General features: G+C 40.2%; 4 protein-coding genes across 6 annotated transcripts; 3 read left to right on the top strand and 1 right to left on the bottom strand.

The window, feature by feature from the left end:
- Window positions 1–63: 63 nt before the first annotated feature.
- Window positions 64–12,069, top strand: LOC18015455 (piezo-type mechanosensitive ion channel homolog). Of its 3 annotated transcripts, XM_024155000.1 has the most exons (22): window positions 64–141; window positions 273–574; window positions 1,023–1,103; window positions 1,388–1,547; window positions 1,637–1,794; window positions 1,970–2,126; window positions 2,211–2,397; window positions 2,595–2,710; window positions 3,381–3,465; window positions 3,561–3,776; window positions 3,855–4,032; window positions 4,414–4,542; window positions 4,656–4,829; window positions 4,980–5,213; window positions 5,662–7,209; window positions 7,315–9,794; window positions 9,869–10,264; window positions 10,374–10,532; window positions 10,772–11,281; window positions 11,388–11,538; window positions 11,618–11,762; window positions 11,855–12,069. In XM_024155000.1, exons 2-22 carry the CDS (start codon window positions 526–528, stop codon window positions 11,997–11,999), a joined length of 7,458 nt encoding a protein of 2,485 aa, XP_024010768.1. In that variant the 5' UTR covers window positions 64–141; window positions 273–525; the 3' UTR covers window positions 12,000–12,069. The 3 variants fall into 3 exon arrangements, with proteins under 3 accessions (XP_024010768.1, XP_024010769.1, XP_024010767.1); XM_024155001.1 differs by having other exon boundaries at window positions 86–574; window positions 1,974–2,126; XM_024154999.1 differs by having other exon boundaries at window positions 86–574.
- A 43-nt stretch (window positions 12,070–12,112) lies between these two features.
- On the bottom strand, window positions 12,113–14,982 carry LOC18015454 (methyl-CpG-binding domain-containing protein 1). The gene is made up of 2 exons (XM_006397933.2): window positions 14,833–14,982; window positions 12,113–12,829 (listed from the first exon to the last, which is right to left on the bottom strand). Exons 1-2 carry the CDS (start codon window positions 14,863–14,865, stop codon window positions 12,341–12,343), a joined length of 522 nt encoding a protein of 173 aa, XP_006397996.1. The 5' UTR covers window positions 14,866–14,982; the 3' UTR covers window positions 12,113–12,340.
- Window positions 14,983–15,944: 962 nt separating this feature from the next.
- On the top strand, window positions 15,945–18,722 carry LOC18015452. Its single transcript, XM_006397932.2, has 4 exons — window positions 15,945–17,020; window positions 17,747–17,954; window positions 18,074–18,203; window positions 18,321–18,722. The coding sequence occupies exons 1-4, from the start codon at window positions 16,293–16,295 to the stop codon at window positions 18,593–18,595; spliced, it is 1,341 nt and encodes a 446-aa protein (XP_006397995.1). The 5' UTR covers window positions 15,945–16,292; the 3' UTR covers window positions 18,596–18,722.
- Window positions 18,723–20,740: 2,018 nt separating this feature from the next.
- Window positions 20,741–22,600, top strand: LOC18015453 (protein SLOW WALKER 1). The gene has a single exon (XM_006397929.2). The coding sequence runs from the start codon at window positions 20,842–20,844 to the stop codon at window positions 22,447–22,449; it is 1,608 nt and encodes a 535-aa protein (XP_006397992.1). The 5' UTR covers window positions 20,741–20,841; the 3' UTR covers window positions 22,450–22,600.
- Window positions 22,601–22,603: the final 3 nt, after the last annotated feature.

Here is a 22,603-nt window from a genome sequence, read left to right as displayed (position 1 = left end):
TAAATAAAATATAAATATCATATTCGATACCGGAAATAAATATCTGAATTTTGTATGTTCAAGTTATGCCATTGTAGGAGTTGTGTGAAGCTCTCACTGTCAATTGAACCTAGCCCACGTCGGTTTAGCGTTTTGTCGGGTGTATGTATCTACGTGTATATGCTATGCCCAAAGGCGCTAAATATAAAACTATATTTCTTTTGATTCCTTCTTCTGAGTTAAAAGCTTCTCTTTTCTTTTTTTTTTTCCGTTTTTTATGCTTCTGTATTTAGATTCCCAGTTTCCAATTGTCAATTTTTCAATCCACCTTCAAATTCAGCAGCTAACTTTTCGGGAAAGATTTGAGCTTGTTACAATTTGTGCGAATTGGAATTTTTGATTTCTTCTTCTCCTCCGCGGGGGAACGAAAACTTTGGTCTCCGGAGTGGAATTTTGATTTCTTTGGAATTCCAAGTCGGAGCTGGAGAGGGGATCTATTGAATTCGATGAGAATTGGGATATGGTGATCGTTAAGACAAGGTTCTCATGGCGAGTTTTCTGGTCGGCTTCTTGTTGCCTTCGCTACTTCTAGCAGGTAGGATTCTAATTCTATCTTCTTACTTGCGCCCAAAATGCTTGAACATCTTAGACTATCGCTCGATTTGGAGGAATTCAAGTAAACAACGAGGTGCAGCAAAACCTAACTTTCCTATTGGGCTACCCTAACCTAATCTTAGTCTATTCCCCCTTTGTCTTCTCGAGACCTTTAGCGCTTTCACTGATTCATGAGACACTTACACTTGAACACTGTAATACCTCTGGGCTCTAGCTTTACTCTATCAAGGCTCAAGGATGTGAGCAATAATCCCAACTGTTTCCATGAATGAGCCTAGTTCTTTTATGGTTATGGTATCATATATATGGATTTGCATTTTTGAAGGGTGCTACTATCATGCAGTTTATGTGCCACAGCGTAGAGATTTAACATTTTCCCAGAGACGCATGAGCTTTTCTTTTCCTAATTATTTTTTCTTGTGTCACAGCTGCACTTATTAACTGGAGTGTGATATCCTTTGTTGATTTGATAGCTTTCCTCCTCGTTCACTATATTGCACCTGAAATTGGTAAGCCTATTTTCTAGTTCCCTTATCTCCCTTCTATCCAGGTTTCTTGTCTCTGATCTGATAAACAGCTTCAACCCCAATGTTTCAACTGCGATAGACATATCTCTTATCATTGATTTGGGGCGACGTGATTGAAATGTTTTTATGCCCTGGTCAAATACATCTGCATTATCCTGGACAAAGAAGTTTTCCTGTTCCCAGTTTACATGGCTTTTATCGGTTATGGTTGATATGGTAATGTTTACTTTCTCAAACTTGCATCGTGTCGTGCTTTCTTTTGCCAGGATACCGTTTTCAGAGGAGGCATTGGCTATTATGGCCCATTTTCATCTTTTCCTTTGCAGTACTTCTTGCTCAAGTGGTGTACCTTGTCATTTGGGCTGCCGTAGGACAAGACTGGGATACAGCAGATACTGGCTGGATGAGTGTTATTGGCTTTATGATGTAAGAGTTAGTCTCCATCTTTTCTTCATCCTACTGCCTTATAAATATCGACTTCTTAGTTGATACTCTCTTGTGTTTGGTTTTTGCAGATTAAAGTCTTGGAGAAACCCCACTGCTATGTATTTCTTGGCTTTACAACTACTAACATCGCTAGTTGCTTTAGCTGACATATACAGTAGTAGATTTGGCTTCGTTCGATGGCGAGACACATGGTGGTCTCACTTTTCAGGATTTTTCGAACAGCTAGGTTTGTAATTAATGTACTAGGCCCGTACGACTTGTCCAAACAGTTACTGTAACTTTTTTCTCATTTGTGTTCATCTAGTTAAGTAATATCTATTTTAAGAAGGAGAAGCACTTCTGCATAATACCATATTCTATTTCTATTTTGATGTCAACTATCTCAATTGTTTATGACTCAGGAAGTCATCTTAGGGTTGCCTCCTGCTTGCTGTTACCAGCAATTCAATTGGCAGTGGGAATCTGCAATCCATCATGGGTATCTTTGCCTTTTTTTATTGGCAGCTGTGCTGGTCTTGTTGACTGGTCCTTGACAAGCAACGTTTCAGGACTTTTCAGGTGGATAAATTATTGACCATTATGCAAAGTTAGCGCTTCCCAACCTTGCTTCTCTGAACTGCAGTCGTTTTTTGTATGTTTAAGGTGGTGGAGAGTTCTATATATCTACGCAGGATTCAACATTGTCCTGCTTTACCTCTATCAACTACCAATAAACTTTTCCGATTTGATTCGATGGATGGCAAGCTTCATAGGTCTATTTAGAATCTCCGCTGAAACTGAAGGCCCTGATATTTGTTCTGGTCTTTTCCTTTTGTTGTTCTACATCATGGTATGTCCTTTTTTCTTTTTACGATTAGTACTGCGTGCTCTCGCACAAGTTTAAAAATTGATACTTGTCTGCGAACACCAACAAACCATGTAGTTTTTCCTTCTAGTTAAATTGGCTTATCCATCTTGACCTGTTAAGGAGGAACCACACTATTATATCTGCAGTAGTCTTACATGCCTGTCTTTCTGCGATTGCAGCTATCCTATGTAAGGTCAGACCTCGAGGATATGGACTTTATCATGTCCACGAGTGAAAATAACTTGGCAGAGCGGCTTCTTCCTCCAAAATATTCGTTTTTTATTCGAGAATCAAGGTATGTTGTATAGATTTTTGTTTTGTTTCTTTCTACAGGGAGCTGTTGTGGTGTTTGACACAGTATTTCAGCGTTGAGAGGAAATTTTATTTTGTCTGTTTAAAATTCTCTCACTGATTTTTCGTAGTTTATGACTCTGAAGCGAAAAAGGAAAGCTTGGTTGAATATGCTCACATGATTTTATTCGTTTTATGGTCGTAGACTAGTAGATACTGTCCTGCTTTGATTCATAGAGCTATAATCCATGGCTATGGGATTTTTTAGAACAATCATGTAATTTTCTGGTGATCCCTAGGCTGTGTACGAAGAGTTTTAGTTGACAAAGAAGAAGCTGGTTGGACGCTTACTTTAGTGGGACCAATTTGATTTATGAAAAAAGTCTCCAAAAATGTTGAATCTCTTTGGTTTTCGGTATTCAAGGGGCCGGCAGTACAAAATCTTGAAACTTGGACACTGAAACTTTTGTTTTCAGCGAAACCAAAAGTCGTGTGATTGGTTAATCTGCTAGCATAAACTACTGAGGTTAAAATTACTCTCGTTCAGAGTACAGCTAGTTCAGACAATTTAATGGATGTTCTGATGTTCTCTTGACTGGGCTTTACAAAATTAGTCATGTAAATGTATAATAGTTATTCTCAATTTAATGTGTTAATTTTCTTCGAATTTTCAGGGCCGGTGTAAGGCACACCAATGTTTTACTTAGGGGAGCTGTATTTAAGACTTTCAGTATCAATTTCTTCACATATGGTTTCCCGGTATATATTTGGTATCAAAGTGTATGTGTAAGCTCAAGCAACATATAGTGTCCAGAAACTCACACTCTCTTTTTATTTGCTTCCATGATTGCCAGGTCTCTTTGTTTGCTCTTTCGTTCTGGAGTTTTCATTTTGCGAGCTTGTGTGCTTTTGGCCTCCTTGCATATGTTGGTTATATTATCTATGCATTCCCGTCGTTGTTCCGCTTGCACAGATTAAATGGCCTTCTTCTCGTATTTATACTCTTATGGGCTGTCAGTACATACATATTCAACGTGGCATTTTCTTTTCTGAATACTAAGGTTGGAAAGGTAATATCTTCTCTATGTGCAAATTCAAGCATTTTGAAACAACTAAGATGTAATTCAACCAGTGTCGTAAATATGCAGGACATGAAAATTTGGGAGATGGTGGGACTTTGGCATTACACTATTCCTGGATTCTTTTTGCTTGCACAATTTGGTTTGGGGATGCTGGTTGCATTGGGTAATCTTGTGAACAACTCTGTTTTTCTCTACCTGTCCGAAGAGAGCTCCAGATCTTCCAATGACAGATCTTATGTTGAAGGTAATGGTCTCGTATATGCTTCTGCAAAGCAAGTTATATGCTGTTTTCCAACTTCCAGGCTTGTCAGGACCTCTAATATTGAGAAAAATGGGGTGTAATTGTTTATTGCGATCAACCTATCATCTTTTCTGCTGCACGTGACTTGAAAAATCCGAGACATTTTAAGAGTTACCACTTTATCCAAAATATGTTTTGAAGAAAATATTCATCACGGAAAATATTTATCTACTCTGCGATTTTGACTGTGAAAAGCTTAAGAGTATTATTTTCTTTGGTAAAAACTTAGTTTGTTTCGTACTTATTTTGGGTAGCAATTCCAATCTTCTCATTTTATTCAAGTTGAGAACTGTTCTTAACGGCTGAGACCATCCTCAATCACAGCTGATGAAGAAACAAAGGTGTTGGTCGTCGCCACCATTGCTTGGGGATTGCGGAAATGTTCACGGGCTATTATGCTTGCACTAATTTTCCTCATTGCCATGAAACCTGGGTTTTTCCATGCAGTGTATGGTATGTTTGTTCCCCTCCTAATAATTAGAGTTCATAAATCTGGGTGTTTGTCTACCAAAAAAAAAAAAAAGAAATTGTTGACGATACTATTTCCTACTGAACTTATTTTTCAGTGATATTCTTCCTTATGTATCTGTTGAGCCACAACATCAACAGAAAGATACGCAAGTCCTTGATTCTTCTATGCGAAGTTCATTTTGCACTTCTCTACATTCTTGAGATCGACCTTGTGTCGAACTCCTTAAAGCGGGAAGGCTTTGTGAGCAGAGAAATTCTGTTTCAGTTGGGTACGCTTCTCTTTGTGTATCTTCCAAGTTATGGACTAGATTCACGTATAATCAGTTTCCTTTCAAAGTTAGCAAGGTGATCTTAGATTAAAAAGAAACATGGATTAAGGAAGAGTCCTCACTGGTAACTCTGTGTATAAATTATTGCAGGTCTCCTTAGGTCTGAAAGCTCTTGGGACTTCTTGGAGATAGCCTTGCTTGCTTGCTTCTGTGCTATCCACAATCATGGTTTTGAGGTGCTATTTTCCTTCTCAGCAATTGTAAGACATACACCAAGCCCTCCAATTGGATTTAGCATATTGAAGGCTGGTCTCAACAAATCAGTTCTCTTGTCCGTTTACGCATCTCCATCTTCAAGTTATAGCCAGGATAATACTACTTATGGTAAAAACACTTCCTACTTGTCTCTCTTGAAGTGAACATTTCAAGTTATTGCCAGAATATTTACGTGTTAGTTTGGAATTCAAATGCTGATCCTTTCTTCCATTGTTAGCTATTTGTTCTGGCATTCTGCTTGCACGGCAATTAGTTTACCTTGCCATACCATTTATCAAGACTTATCAGCCTTTCCAGGTCCTCATGTTTTCTAGCTCTGTAAAATCATATCTTCTTAATCACGTAGTGGACCCGGTAGTAGGTTTCAACTTCAAAGAAATAGTTGCCATTATATTAACATGGTAGCTCTATGAGTAGCTTTCCATGCTTTGAAATCTTAAGTTGCACATTATATGACCTCTGCCAGGTTCTTCTAATTGTTCGTCGTTGTTTATCATAACTGTTTTGTATCAACTCTCTTATTATATGCTTACGAATCACTATTTTTTCTTTACAGAGAGACATATTGCTTCATTTCTTAGTGCGATTGGTCAAAAGTTTCTGTCTATGTACCGATCATGTGGAACATACATTGCTTTCACCACTATTCTCATAAGTGTATACCTGGTCAAACCCAATTACGTATCGTTTGGATATATTTTCCTTCTCTTGCTCTGGATTACTGGAAGACAATTGTTTGAAGAAACCAAGAGACGCTTGTGGTTCCCTTTGAAAGCATATGCAGTTTTGGTGTTTATGTTTATCTACTGCTTAAGTAGCTTTGTCAGCTTGCAGCTTTGGTTATCTGGATTTATTGATCTATATTTTTATTTGGGTTATAACTCCAAAGCACCATTGCTGGATAATGTCTGGGAGTCTCTTGCTGTGTTGATCGTGATGCAACTTTACAGCTATGAAAGGAGGCAGAGTGGACATTACATTCCAGGTCAATCAAGTTTGCTTCATCCTGGAGTTTTTGGTTTTTTTGAGAGATTTTTGGTATGGCATGGTCAGAAGATCTTGTTTGCGGCACTGTTTTATGCATCATTGTCTCCAATCAGTGTGTTTGGATTTGTATATCTCCTTGGCCTTGTCATCTGCACAACCTTCCCAAAGTCTTCTTCAATACCATCCAAATCATTTTTGATTTATACTGGATTTCTGGTGTCTGTGGAGTATCTTTTCCAACTATGGGGCATGCAAGCTCAGATGTTCCCTGGGCAAAAATATGCTGAGTTGTCTTTCTACTTGGGGCTTCGAGTATATGAACCTGGATTTTGGGGTATCGAATCAGGTCTACGTGGCAAAGTTCTGGTTGTTGCTGCCTGTACTCTGCAGTACAATGTATTTCGTTGGCTAGAAAGGACACCTGGTTTAACTATTATCAAAGGGAAGTATGAAGAACCTTGTCCACTATTTGTCTCTGCAGAAGACACTACTGCAAGTGTTTCCAGTTCTAATGGTGAAAACCCATCTTCCACAGAACATGCTTCTATATCAATGAAACAAGGCGAGGCTACGAGTAACTCATGGCCTTTCTTCTCTCCCCGTGATAATCAGGCAGCTGGTTCTTTGCATCCTAAGACTGGAGGCTCTGAAAGTGGCAGTAGTAGGAAATTTTCATTTGGTCACTTCTGGGGAAGTATCAAAGAGAGTCACAGGTGGAACAGGAGGAGGATTCTGGCATTGAAGAAGGAGAGGTTTGAAACACAGAAGAATCTGTTGAAAATTTACTTGAAGTTTTGGATAGAGAATATGTTTAACCTCTATGGCCTTGAAATAAACATGATCGCGCTGCTTCTTGCAAGTTTTGCTTTGCTGAATGCAATCTCTTTGGTATATATTGCGCTGCTTGCTGCATGTGTCCTCTTGAGAAGACGCCTAATTCAGAAACTATGGCCTGTCGTTGTTTTCCTGTTTGCATCAATTCTCGCAATTGAGTACGTTGCCACGTGGAATAACTCATTGCCTTCAGATCAGGCTCCAAGTGAAACTAGTGTGCATTGTCATGACTGCTGGAGTATTGCAGCTCTCTACTTTAAATTTTGCCGGGACTGTTGGTTTGGTATGACCCCTCAAACTTTCTGAAGCAGTTTTCTTTTTGTATTAATGCTATCTTATCCAAGAATTAGGTTCTATTTGGAGATGCTATTTACTTTTATTTTTGCAGGACTGAGAGTTGACGATCCCCGGACGCTTATTAGCTATTTCGTGGTGTTCATGCTTGCCTGTTTCAAACTTCGGGCTGATCACATATCTAGTTTCTCAGAGTCATCGACATATCATCAGATGAAGTCTCAAAGAAAGAACTCATTTGTCTGGAGAGATCTCTCCTTCGAAACAAAGAGCATGTGGACCGTGCTTGATTACCTGAGGCTTTATTGTTATGTTCATCTGCTGGATGTTGTGCTTATTCTGATTCTAATCACAGGAACTCTCGAGTATGACATTCTACACCTGGGTTATCTTGCATTCGCTCTTGTTTTTGCCCGGATGCGACTTGAAATATTGAAGAAGAGAAACAAAATATTCAGGTTCTTGCGGGTGTACAATTTTGTTCTCATCATCTTTTCGCTCGCATATCAGTCTCCATTTGTTGGAAATTTCAATGATGGAAAGTGTGAAACGGTTGATTATATTTACGAGGTGATTGGATTTTACAAGTATGACTATGGATTTCGAATCACTGCAAGATCTGCTCTCGTGGAGATCATCATATTTATGCTAGTATCTCTTCAGTCCTACATGTTTTCCTCCCAGGAGTTTGATTATGTCTCGCGGTATCTTGAAGCAGAGCAAATAGGTGCTATTGTGCGGGAGCAAGAGAAAAAAGCAGCACGAAAAACCGAGCAACTGCAACAAATTCGTGAGGCTGAAGAAAAAAAACGTCAGCGGAATTTGCAGGTGGAAAAGATGAAATCTGAAATGTTGAACCTGCGGGTACAGCTTCATAGAATGAATTCTGACTCTAATTTTGGACTTGCTTCCCCGCGCACTGAAGGTCTAAGGAGGAGGAGGAGTCCGTATCTAATACCAGATAGTGGTGCAGCCAGTCCTGAGATTGACGGAGTGGTCCGCAGGAACGAAGACCAGCCTATTGACGAGGATCCACAGTATCCTTTTGAATCTCATGAGCTTCCTATGAGTACCACTCCAGAAGCACCAGATTCTCCAGAGTGTTCGTTCGGCGCATCTCCTTGTGAGATCACTGAAGTTCAACAGGATCTTGATGTGATGTCTAAGGAACGTGAAAGAAAGGAAAAGTCAGAGGGAAAAGATAATCCGTTAATTTCTGCGGTGCAACTCATCGGTGATGGTGTTTCCCAGGTACAGTTTATTGGAAACCAGGCAGTGAATAACCTTGTAAATTTCTTAAACATCTCGCCGGAAAATTCAGATATAAATGAGCAGTCATCTGTTGATGATGAGGTGTATGATGAGATGGAAAGTCAGAAAAAAATACACAAACCTTTTGAACGGTCAACATCTCTACAATCTGACAGGAGTAGTGATGGCACTAGCTTTCAGATAGGAAGGATACTTCGTCATATATGGTCTAGGATGCAATCCAACAATGATATTGTTTGCTATTGCTGCTTCATTATTGCGTTTCTATGGAACTTCAGTCTTCTTTCCATGGTCTATCTAGCAGCATTGTTCCTATATGCCCTCTGCGTTCACACTGGCCCTACTCACATCTTCTGGGTCATCATGCTAATGTACACAGAAATCTATATCCTCCTCCAGTATTTATACCAGATTATAATCCAACACTGTGGGTTGAGCATCGACGCACCTCTTCTTCATGAATTAGGATTTCCAACGCAAAGAATCAAATCATCTTTTGTTGTCAGCTCGTTGCCTCTCTTCCTTATTTACATATTTACTCTCATACAGAGTGCTATAACTGTGAAAGATGGTGATTGGGTTCCTTCTGCTGATTTCACTTCTCGCCGGAATGCCCGTGGGAGCCAGAAGGACCTTACAAGAATTAGCTGGAGCCATAGAATCTTGGATGTGTTCAAGAAGCTAAGAGACTGTGGGAAACTGGTGATCAGAAGCATCTGCCGGTACTGGATCTCTCTGACACGTGGAGCAGAATCCCCTCCTTACTTTGTTCAGGTGACGATGGATGTTCATATGTGGCCTGAAGATGGAATTCAGCCTGAAAGAGTTGAATGCAGAATGAATCAGTTGCTTAGGCTTGTTCATAATGAGAGATGTGAGAAGGGAAACCCTGATCTTTGTCCTTACTCTAGCAGAGTTCACGTACAAAGTATAGAGAGAAGTACAGAGACCCCAAACGAAGCCTTGGTTGTTCTCGAGGTTGAGTATGCTTCTCCCACGAATGGGTGTTCTTCAGCAGAATGGTACAAATCACTTACCCCAGCCTCGGATGTGGCGAAAGAAATTCGTAAAGCTCAATATAGTGGACTTGTTGAAGGAACTGGGTTTCCGTACCCCATTCTCTCTGTGATTGGCGGAGGAAAGAGAGAAACAGACCTCTATGCCTACATTTTTGGTGCTGATTTGATGGTCTTCTTTCTGGTTGCCATTTTCTACCAATCAGTCATTAAAAATAAAAGCGAGTTTATCGATGTATATCAGCTAGAAGACCAGTTCCCATTTGACTTTGTCATTATTCTAATGGTAATCCATCTCTACATGTCTCGTTTATCTGTTTGTGTATCAGTCCTTAACCCAGTGAAACGCTTTTGTGGCAGGTTATCTTCTTCCTTATTGTTGTTGATCGCGTAATCTACCTTTGCTCATTTGCGACTGGAAAAGTGGTATACTACCTCTTCAGTCTTATTCTCTTCACATATGCAGTGACAGAGTATGCTTGGAGCATATATCCTACCCAGCAACACGCTGCTGGCTTGGCTCTCAGATTCATATTTCTTGCCAAAGCAATGTCACTCGCTCTCCAGGCCATACAAATCCGCTATGGACTACCTCATAAAAGCACCTTGTATCGGCAGTTTTTGACAAGTGAGGTTTCACGGATCAATTACTATGGGTACAGACTTTACCGTGCTCTACCTTTCCTGTATGAACTGAGATGTGTACTAGACTGGTCCTGCACAGCCACATCACTGACAATGTATGACTGGCTCAAGGTATGTGGTTTCATCCCATGCTGTTATCTTAGAACCCTTGTTATGATTATGGATTATTCAAGTTTAGTCTGAACGTACTGCCAAGGACTTAAGTTCTGTTCGTTTGCAGTTGGAAGACGTAAATGCGAGTTTGTACCTTGTCAAATGCGATACAGTTTTAAATCGAGCTAGACACAAACATGGGGAGAGGCAAACAAAAATGACTAAATGCTGCAACGGGATTTGTCTGTTCTTCATCTTGTTATGCGTTATTTGGGCTCCTATGCTGGTAAGAGTTGCCTTACAACACATAAGTTTTATACTGGTTTTGTAGAAAAGAAAAAGAACATATCATCTGGAACCTGTATATACGTTCTTGGGATGAATTGTACTCCTGACGCATAGATGCTTATAAGTAAGAAAAAAAAAAAACAATGTGATGGCTTAAACCAATAATTGTCTGTGATTTCTTGCAAGTTGGGTATTTGGCGAGTCATTTGTTTGTTGGTAACGGCTTTCTCCTCGCAGATGTATAGCAGTGGTAACCCAACAAACATTGCCAACCCGATAAAAGATGCGAGCGTTCAGATTGATATAAAAACAGTTGGTGGAAAGCTTACATTGTACCAAACAACCCTGTGCGAGAGAATCTCAGGAGAGAACATTGATCTCGGGCTAGATCTCGGGTCCCAGAGCTTCTTGCCAACATACAACAAAAATGACATTCAGCTGATATGCTGCCAAGCTGATGCAAGCGTATTATGGCTTGTCCCTGACACAGTTGTGACCAGATTCATTAAAACCCTTGACTGGGACACAGATATGGACATGACCTTTTCCTGGGTTCTTAACAGAGACCGACCCAAAGGGAAGGAGACTGTAAAGTATGAAAGAAGTGTGGACCCTCAGGACCTTCCAAAACGCTCTGATGTCCAAATGGTTCTCAACGGCTCAATGGATGGATTTAGAGTGCATAACTTGTACCCAAAGTTTTTCCGTGTTACTGGTTCTGGTGATGTCAGGTCTTTCGAGGACCAGGTAAATATTTCTGGGCGCAAGAAGCTAAGATTTAATTTTTGCCAGACAAGACAGGTGTTTTCCTGTGTCAGATTATACATCCCTGAAAATATTGTTGTTGGTACAGAAGGATGAAGTGAGTGCAGACATACTCATGAACCATGCAGATTTCAAGTGGTGGTGGTCATTCCATAATCTTAAAGCGTCTGAAAATATCAGCGCTTGCGAGGGTATGGATGGACCAGTTGCCATCATAATGTCTGAGGAGACACCCCCGCGTAAGTTGCTCGAGACTCATCATGTTCTGTTGTTGTTATTACTATTATTAACAGGTAGCTGAAATAATGAATTATGCAGAGGGGTTTCTGGGTGACACGCTCAGCAAATTCAGTATATGGGGACTCTACATAACATTTGTACTAGCAGTGGGGCGTTTCATCAGGCTTCAATGCTCTGACCTGCGTATGAGAATACCTTACGAGAACCTGCCTTCGTGTGACAGGTGACATCCGCAGTCTGCAAAATGCTTGAAAGAAAGAGTTTTGCCTTCTTTTGCATTTCATAATGCTCCTCGTTATTTGTTGTTGAATGTAGATTAATAGCAATATGTGAGGACTTATACGCGGCGAGAGCAGAGGGTGAACTTGGAGTTGAAGAAGTTCTTTACTGGACGCTTGTGAAGATCTATAGATCCCCACACATGCTGCTTGAGTATACAAAACTAGACTATGATGCATAGTGTCCCAACCACACTTGTCACGTTTGTACATGCTGAGTTGATTTTTCTTTAAATATTTTGTTATATATAAGAATAATTTCATCTATGAGTATATAACAGGAGCCAGCGAGTTGTGACGTATAATGAAAAGATAAATAAACGTCGTTCTTCACTAGATAATAAAAATTAGTCAAGAGTCATAGAGATGATGGGTTCAAAAAGCATATTATACAACGTCAGAATAAGTCCAACCTAAACCCTAAAAAACTTAACCAGCTAGAGCCTAGAAGATGCAACTTCAACAGCATTAGGACCTTTTTATTTATTTATTTAGCTTGGAGACTCAGTAAGCGCTTTGTAGCTCAATCAATCGGTAGTCCATCCTTGGATCGCTTGGGGGTCCTCCCAGACATACCACAAGGGATAGTGTCTTCCATCACCTTTGGGACTGTAAAATTAAAATCTCCAAGCGGAGCGTTCTTGTAATCCTGATTGGCATCGATGAAGGCTGCTATTTCATTGCGAGTCCTCAGCTTCTTCCCAGTGGGAGTTATGTAGTATGCATCCATTTTCGAGTAGTCCTTTCTCAGAACTAAGCTCCTCTTGAACCCTCTTGGTGTCTTCGGCAAGCCAGGCTTGTCAATGACCCATGTTCTGCTTGAATCATATTCCAGGTCTCCAGCATCTCGACAGGAGATACCTTCTTTCTTCTCGCATGCAAACGGGTTCTCTAGTATTTTACTTCTGATCTCCTCGTACAGTTCTTGAGTATCAATCTTTCTCCATTTCAGGCACTTTTCACACTGTGCAGCATAGATATCGATCGACCTCCCTGGAGTTACGGCTTTTTGCTGCACAATACAAATATGGAATCTCGTTTAAAAGAAGAATCGTTACTCACATACACAAGCTACTTGGATAAATAGAATCAGAAAATAACCATACTACAACAAATCCAATCCCCAAAAAAAATAAAAATCTTGAATTAGGTTGATCACACAGCTCTTTTTAATCTGTATTCTTCTAAAATACAGATGTAACCACCAAATAGACAGCAGTATCACAGGATCAAATATTTTTGACAAGCATCTTCTAAAATGAGAATTTTAATGAACATATAACGAAGTTACAATAAATAAAAAACTCATAAGCCATGAGAATGCTGTTATAAGTAAGAAAATCATTTCACAACAACGCATCACATTAGTTAGATAAAGAGGGTTTGAAGCATAATTCCCCACGACGAATAATTTATCTGCTAACCGTTGGATTTAGTAAAATTGCAGTTCATCGGACGATTGATGAGCTTATTCAGAAAAGCCCATGATAACAACATCTTATCTTAGGCTTATATAGAAGGGATATTATGCGACAGAAATCAAACTTCTAGGATGAATTGGTCGAATAAGGAATGAAAAAGCTTCCATGTTTAGAAAGAAAAAATAAAAATAAAAGATGCGAACAGAGGCGAGATTACCTAAATGGGACACCGCAGAAGAGTAGAGTTAGAACAGACATGTCTAAATTAAAATCAAGAAAAGAAATTGGGTGCGTCGAACGGGTTCTCACCTAGATAAACTATAGTTCCTAGCTTATAACTTTCAGTTTTGCTATTGACATTATAAAGATAAAAGAGGACAAATGTCGATTACACATAGTAAGCCTATTATAACAGCCATCCAGAGATACCATATACCTATTCCATCAGCATGAAATAACAATAAGAAGATAAAGTCTGGTGCCACACCAAGCATTGAACACGAACCATGAACCACCTATCTGCTTTCTAAAAGATTCCAGTTTCAAAACCGATTTGCTCCATTCATATTGTAAAGCCTGATGAATAAGTAGCTTATGTCTAAGTGGTATCAAGATGGCTCTAGAAAAAAAACATATAACATGAGTAACCAAAACACTTATGAGAGTACAAGAGATAATCCATTTACAGAAAACTTGAACTTAGGTTAATCACACAGCTCAGATTATTTTTTAACAAGAGGAGAAAAATTGCCTACAGAACACAAGGTTACACAATACTTCAAAAAAATGGCATACGAAAGATTTATGCTTCTAAATACAGTTGGAACCATGGAATAGATAGTAATAAATATAAGAATCAAAGAAAAGTCTGACGAAGTCGCCAACAAAACTGCCCAAGGCAAAGGGATGCTGAAACGGAAGAGAATCATTCCACAACATAGCATCACATGAATTAGATAAAGATGGGACGAGTAAGTAAATACAGGTTCCATGTTCAGGAAGAAAAAAAGAAAGAAAAGAATGGCAGCAGAGGCAAGTATACCTAAACGGGACACCAGAAAAGAAAGATAATGAGAAGAGGCAAGTGTAAAAGCAAGTTGAAGAAAACCAAACAGGAGCGTTGTTAACGCAGACAAACACACCTACTAGTAGTTATACAAGAATTGGTAGCTTATAAGAAACTGATATAGTCTCTATTGACATGATGAAACAAAAAAGAAGGTATTGATGTCAGATGATTACACGACACACACACACGCGTAGTGTAAGGGCACAACCAAACAATAAACAAGAAGTAGTCTAAATCCATGAACAAGCATAGAGTGACCAAGCGTCAAGAGCTCAATGATCTATCGTCTGTGGTGGCTAAAATTAAAATTAGGCAACGTATTTCTCCAAATCTGGTTGGTTGGGTGACAAGACAATCGAAACAAGGACAAATGTGCAACTACGAAATGAGGAAGAAGAAGAAAACATGGAAAAGAGGGAAAAGCATAGAACGATGATACGTGTGAGCTCGAAAGAGAGAAGCTAACGAAAATTGAATGTGTAGTAAGCAAAGAGTGAAGAGCCGAATAGTAAAAGGTTGGGTTACCTTGGGCGGTGATTTCTCGGTCTGCTCGTCCATCTCACTTCCCTCTCTATGATTTGATTTGATGGATTTATTCAATTCAAAGCTGAGCTGAGATTTTTCTCGGATCTTTCTTTCGTGAGGAGAGAGAGAGAGAGAGAGAGAGAGAGAGGATTCCTTGTTTTGTTTTTGTTTTTCTTTTTTTCTTCTCTTTTTCCTTCGCGACCGAGACGTTCGTTAGTGGACTGGATATTCCTTCATCGTGTTTTTAATTCGCAGGGGCCTAAAATAAGCTACAGCCCATCACATTTGTTTTTTTTGGGTTTGCTTCCTATCCAATTTGAAGTACATTATTATTGAACGAAAACGAACGAACCACCACCAAATACAAATAGAGAAGGAAAGGAATTTGAAGGATGCTACAAACAATAGTTACTAGCACTGTATATATTCTTATCGCAAAACGACGAGGGAGTAATGCCGTTTGGGGAGGATGGAAATGGAACACAGCATGCAGTTTTTGGCACCTTTTGTGTTAACTGAACATCTCTCCAGCTAAGACAGATTAGACTTTTAAACGTCCCCTCAACTTCCCTTTTTCTTTCTTTCCATATTTATATATATATATATACAAAGAAGTTACAAAACAAACAATCAACACTTCACCTAACTCGCAACGCTCTCTATTCCTTCCTTGTTCTTTTCTTTTTGACCTTTTTTTTTCTTACCTTTCTCAATTATTCAGTCTTCATATTTAATTCCATAAAACCTAGGCTTCCTGGAGACATCAATTCCCTTAATAAGGTGAAAAAATTAGAAATTCTCTCCCTAGTGGTAATCTAAAATACAGAGTGGTTGGTTGGTCCACAACTGCTTGAAATTGATACAAACCCGATAGATAGTCTTACTGATCTTATTCTTCTTTCGATGTCAAATGGGCCGGGCCCACGGCTACCATCCCATGCAAGCTTGGAAATTTAATTGAGGAAAGCTACAAAGGCAAAATTTAATTGAGGTTATCCTCTATCTATTATATCTCCCACTAGCTGTTATGAAATCAATCTGAGTCATTTCGGGGGATGTTATTTTCCTTTTCGTTATCTCTCATTTCTTCCTTTATAACCTTTCTAGTGGTTTTATTATATCCGTAGATAGTAACCTCGATTATTGCTTAAGCTCGATTTTATTTGTATTTTAAAAAAGAAATAAAAATACAAAAAGAAAAGGAGTCTGAAACCAAATGATTGGCGTTTTATATAGACTAGTACACATAAAGAAACACAGACATAAATAGGAGGTGGAGGAGAAGGGGTTGATCCATCACTTGATAAGACCAATTTCCAAGAAGAAGCTCCTTTTCCAAATCTCTCTCAAAAGAAAAAAATCCAAAACCTTCTTCTTCTTCTTCTTCTCTTTCCTTTCTCTCAAAGTATTTTTCACCTAATTAACTTAATATATGCGACACCGCCCATTTAATTTCAAGAATGATGTTGAACCTCATTAGTTTCCTCCGCCGGCGTCTCCGCCGTGCCCGGAAGGCGAGAATCCCCGTCGACTACCGCGGCTCCGGTGATGAGTCGACTGGCGGGTATTCTTCGGCAGCCGCCATTCACCCGAACCCGGAGAAAGCCATCAGAGTGGCCAGCTTCAACGCTGCTATGTTCTCCATGGCTCCCGCCGTCCCCGGCAACATGACTGAATTTACGGGTTTGCCACTCCGGTCCAAGTCAACCGTTGACCGTCCCAGGAGCATCCTCAAGCAGTCTCCTCTTCATGGCCACATGAACAAGAAGGCCTCCTCTGCTCCTCCTCCTCCTGCAAGACAACAGACGACCAGCTTTGCCAAATCCAGGCTAAGGGTCTCCATCAATCTCCCCGACAACGAGATTAGCCGCCAGCTCAGTTTCCGGGAGGATCCTCCACCACAACACTCGCCGCTCAGGCCAGCTCTCTCTTTCTCCGGCGGCGGTCTCCGGAGCACGAGAACGGTCTTGGATGTGCTGAGGGAACTAGACGCTGACGTGCTGGCTCTTCAGGACGTCAAGGCCGACGAGGCTGACCAAATGCGACCGCTCTCCGATCTGGCGGCGGCTCTCGGCATGTCTTACGTCTTCGCCGAGAGCTGGGCTCCGGAGTACGGCAACGCCATTCTCTCTAAGTGGCCCATCAAAAGCTCCAACGTTCAGAAGATTTTCGACCCCACTGATTTCAGGTAATTAGTCACTGATTATGACTCCAAACTACTCTGTTTTCGCTATTTCTTTTTTTTTTAATGGTTTCTTCCTCCTATTCGTTTTATTAAGTTAATAATAATAATAATAATAGATGGATTCTTGTGCGGCGACTTTGTACTAATTAATAAAAACCTAGTCATGGTCTTCTCGTGAGGAGCATCAATGTGTGCCATATATGTACAAACACATATATATGTACAAACATGTATATACACAAAATGCACACTTTGAGTTTTCCTGTGAAGAACTCAGAGAACAGCTGTATATTCTCAAGGACAGCTTCAATTGTCAATATGCTTTTAATTTGTCTGAATAAATATTATCCCATCGGGTTCTTGTGAAAGATATCGTGATTTTCTTTCTTTTTTCTTTATTTGCTACCAAATTTTTTTTTTTTTTGATAAACATTTGCTACCAAATTTTAAAATAACTAAATGCTTTTTTTTTGTAAAATTCAAAATGGTGGCAGACATAGAAAAAGGTGATGATGGTATTATACTATTATTTATCGTGTGTATTATTATTGTAAGCATGTACAAAGAAAAAGACACCGATCGAGCCTGTAATAATATACCGCAATGTTTTGACTCTTGAGTAGGTGGGTTTTGTGTTAGGAAATATATATTAATTTGATGATTAAAAAAAGAGAGAGTGTGTCAATTTAAGGGTTTTCTAATATAATATATCTCTATTGATGATGATAGGAATGTGCTGAAGGCGACCATAGAAGTTCCGGGGAGCGGGGAAGTGGAGTTTCACTGCACTCATCTGGATCACTTGGACGAGAATTGGAGAATGAAGCAAGTCGATGCAATTATCCAATCCACCAACGTTCCACACATACTCGCTGGCGCTCTTAATTCCCTCGACGAATCCGATTACTCTCCCGAGCGATGGACCGACATCGTCAAGGTACGTATTACATGCATGATGCATGGAATGTGTAAATAAACAGATACAAGTCATGTCATCAATATCTAGCAAGTAACTATGTATGTAAAACGTTGCTCTCTCCCTCTATCTATATATAGTATTACGAAGAGATGGGTAAGCCGATACCAAAAGCACAAGTGATGAGGTTCTTAAAGAGCAAAGAATACACTGACGCTAAGGATTTCGCTGGAGAATGCGAATCCGTCGTAGTGGTCGCCAAAGGCCAGAGTAAGCAAGCACACCCACGTGACTTTATATCAAACGCTAGCTAGTCAGCTGTCTGTTCTTTCCCTTAATTTCCTGAAGGAAAATGTCGTTTAATTTATATAGCATGCATGCATGCAGGTGTCCAAGGGACATGCAAGTACGGGACACGCGTGGACTACATACTGGCTTCCTCTGATTCGCCGTACCAGTTCGTTCCGGGGTCCTATTCGGTGTTATCCTCTAAAGGAACATCGGATCATCACATTGTGAAGGTCGATGTTGTAAAAGCCAGACCAATAAACGTCGACGAGCAGCGACCAAGAAGACAGACGCAGCAGAGAGTTACAACGACTCTATATAATAACTCGTCTCTCACAAAGGCCTCGTGGAGGACGCATTACTACAAAGCGTGAACAATCTTCATACATTATTTATTCGTACTAGTAGACATATATGTATATTACCAACAACAAAAAAACAATGTTACAGGGTTTTTGGGACTGTTAATTTACACCATTAATTTGAGATATATGTATACAACGGTGGACTTATAGGTGTTGTGTGCGTTTTTAACCGTGAATTCTGATAAACTTAATTTCCCTTAGATTTCCGAGTTTTCTGTGTCTGTTTTTCATGTTAAGGAATTGTGGCTTGTTTAACCGATACGTGTATAACCGATACGTGTATAACCGATACGTGTATAACTAATGAATTTATGAGTGAAAAACACTCATTTATCTTTGTAGTACTTCTCAATATCTTTTCTTGAGAACGTCACTCATTTAAAAATGGACGGAATAGGAAACAAAAACAAATAGTCCAAGTTGAGTAAGATCTGACTTTGAAGCTATATATAAAGTCCTTACTCCTAATTAGCCATAACTATGACTCGGGTTTCAATACGGCCTCGAGATAAGATAACTTCATTCCCAAGCCATAATTCTAACATTAATTTTTATTTCCTTTTTAGCTTAACCGCAACATGATTTTGTTTGTTAGATTTTCAATATACATAGCTAGCCTATTGTGTTTAACAACTGAAAGATTCTCAACCAATAGATTGTGTAGTTTTGGTGCAAAAACTAAAATATTGCGAGACGTAAAAGAACACTTAACTTTCGAGATCATGCAGAGTGGCCTTTGTTAAGCCTACGCTGGGCACTTATTTTCTTTTGCTCAGGGGCTATGCAAACTCGAGAAACCTGCACCCAATGATGGAGGAGATGTGTCAAGCTGTGAGTCGACAAGAAGGAATATAAGTTAGTCGATCCCTCATCCCTCCCATGGTACCATAGGAGTTCGGACCAGGATAGGATGAGGAAAATAAAGACTTTATCCAAGCCTATTCCCAAGAATAGTTACAAAGCCTTGATTTTATATATGTGCTCTTTAATCAAGAGGAGGATGATCTCATAGAGCAGGCTATTACGAAAGGACTCCTTATAGAGACAGATGGTATAATGAGATGATCAATGTGGCAAACTACTTCAGGTGTTGATAACTTCTCATATTCAACTTGAGAATTTGGGTACATAGCACAAAGAACCAAGAAGAGTCCATGCGGTAGAAATAATTATATGCAACTAGACACGGAGAAGTGTGTATGGAATGGCCGCAAGGAAAAGGAAAAAGAAAAAGAGATTAAGAAGAAATTACATCAAGAGAAGAGGTCGATTAAGAAGACTAAACGAAAATCTAAACATCAAGAAAGTGTCGACTCAAATGGGGTGTAATCAACCAAATATTTCGAGTGATTAAATTTAGGTTTCAATAATTAAGTCTTACATAATATATTTGATGGTTGTGCATGGATGAATTTAAGGAAGTTGTTATGATTTGTTAATACAAAACTATAATTGGCATTGTCACCTAGATTTTAGAATCATAATATTTAGATTATTATATTTTTAACTAAAAAACTCTTCTAGAACATCTTCAAGTCAGTGAAAAACCAGTGTTTAGAATATTTTCAATTCTTATAAAACGGTTTATACCGCCTTTTCCAATTCCAAACACCAAATCGCGAAACATTTTCTAGAACCACCAGACCAGATTACAGTAATTTGGAAATCCTTCATTAGATTGAAAAGAGGAACCCAATTGTTCTTAGTTAATACACTTATTCTAAAAAAAACTAACACACTAGCTAAGTTTTTCACTTCTTCTCTTTTAACCTTGTCAAACAATATACATACACATGGGATAAGTGAAGAAACTGATTATTACATCATTAAACGAAATAATAACAAGGCAGGTGTGAACACTCTGAATTACATCAAAAATCGAAGTACCCCCTTTGTATTTGTAAAGTTAGTCACAAGAAAGGGGCCGTATGAATTAAAAGACTATTGTCTCTCACTCACATAATTAGAAAGAAAGTAATATTTACAAGTCTTTAACGTTTGGGCCAATTTACCAGACTATTGGGTTTTCTTACATTAAAACGGGCTTTACAGATATATAGGCTTCACACATTTGGGCCAATTATTTTTCGATAGTTTCAATTAATACCATTTGTTAAAAAAGAGAAAATATTTTTTTTTGTCAGAAACGTCGGTCCATCCTCCTCCTTGAGAGTAGTCAGTCATTGCTTAAACCCTAAACCAGCCAGCCTCCATCCCTTGCTTGCTCACTCGGCTTTCAAGCTCTCACTGCAGCAATGGAGGAAGAGCTTCGTATTCGACTCAATGATCATCAGGTTTCAAAGATTTTCCCTGTGAAACCAAAATCAACGGCAAAATCTGTATCTAATTCGGAGACTCCCGATTCCCGATACTGGTCCTCCTTCAAAGCTCAATCCATACCTAATCTCGTCTCCTCCGTCTCCGCCTTGGCTTTCTCTCCGGTCCACCCTCACTCCTTGGCCGTCGCGCACTCCACCACCGTCTCCCTCTTTTCCTCGCAGACGCTCTCCGCCACCCGCCGTTTCTCGTTCCGAGATGTTGTGTCGTCCGTATGTTTCCGTTGCGACGGCGCTCTTCTCGCGGCATCCGATCTCTCCGGTCTGGTGCAGGTATTCGACGTCAAGGAACGAATGGCTCTCCGTAGTCTCCGGTCACACACGGCACCCGCGAGATTCGTCAAGTATCCGTTTCAGGACAAGCTTCACTTGGTATCCGGAGGCGACGATGCGGTGGTCAAGTACTGGGACGTGGCCGGGGCAACGGTCATCTCAGATCTGTTGGGGCACAAGGACTATGTGCGGTGCGGTGACTGCTCACCGGTGAACGATTCGATGTTCGTAACAGGATCATACGACCATACAGTAAAGGTGTGGGATGCGAGAGTGGACAAATCGAAATGCATCGCTGAGATCGACCATGGGAGTCCAGTGGAGGACGTGGTATACCTGCCGTCGGGTGGGATGATCGCAACGGCCGGTCTGAAGAGCGTCAAGGTCTGGGACTTGATCGGAGGCGGGAAGATGGTTTGCTCGATGGAGAGCCACAACAAGACTGTGACGTCTCTCTGCGTTGGGAGGATGGGATTGGATGATGAAGCAGCGGAGAATCGACTTGTGAGCGTTGCTTTGGACGGATACATGAAAGTGTTTGATTACGGGAGAGCAAAGGTGACTTACTCCATGAGGTTTCCTGCTCCTCTCATGTCCGTCGGGCTCTCTCCCGATTGTTCCACTCGGGTCATCGGAGGGTCTAACGGCGTGGTGTTTGCCGGAAAGAAGAAGCTGAAAGACGCGGGGGAGAAGAAGAAGACGACTAGTATGAGCCTCTGGAGTGTCAGGAGCGAACTGGAGGAGAGTAGGAGAAGGGCTCTGAGGCCGACGTATTTCAGGTATTTCCAGAGGGGGCAGAGCGAGAAGCCGTCGAAAGAGGATTACCTGGTGAAGGAGAAGAAAGGAATGAAGCTGACAAGGCACGATAAGCTGTTGAAAAAGTTCAGGCATAAGGAGGCTCTGGTCTCGGTTTTGGAGGAGAAGAAACCGGCGAATGTGGTGGCGGTGATGGAGGAATTGGTGGCCAGGAGGAAGCTGTTGAAGTGCGTGTCGAATATGGAGGAAGGAGAGCTGGGATTGCTGCTTGCTTTCTTACAGAGGTACTGTACCGTGCAGAGGTATTCAGGATTGCTCATGGGTTTGACGAAGAAGGTTTTGGAGATGAGAGCTGATGATATTAAGGGTAAAGACGAGTTTAAAGTGCTTCTCAGGAACTTGAAGAGGGAGGTTAATCAGGAGATCAAGATTCAACAGTCTCTCCTTGAGATTCAGGGTCTTATTGCTCCTTTGATGAGAATTGCTGGGAGAAGATGATTCATCATCAATCATTTTTGTTTGCTTCAAAATGTCTTTTTTTGTTTTCAATTTATTTCTGTTTCTGTCTTGTTATAGAAGATCACATACATTTTCACGGGAATGTCTGGATCTACTACAGTATTAAACTTGTAAGCCAGAAGACAATTGAATG

This window comes from Eutrema salsugineum, unplaced genomic scaffold (assembly GCF_000478725.1).
Source record: "Eutrema salsugineum unplaced genomic scaffold, Eutsalg1_0 scaffold_22, whole genome shotgun sequence".
Taxonomy (NCBI): domain Eukaryota; kingdom Viridiplantae; phylum Streptophyta; class Magnoliopsida; order Brassicales; family Brassicaceae; genus Eutrema; species Eutrema salsugineum.
The sequence above is the reverse complement of the archived record's forward strand: the minus strand, read 5'-3'. Positions and strand labels throughout refer to the sequence as shown.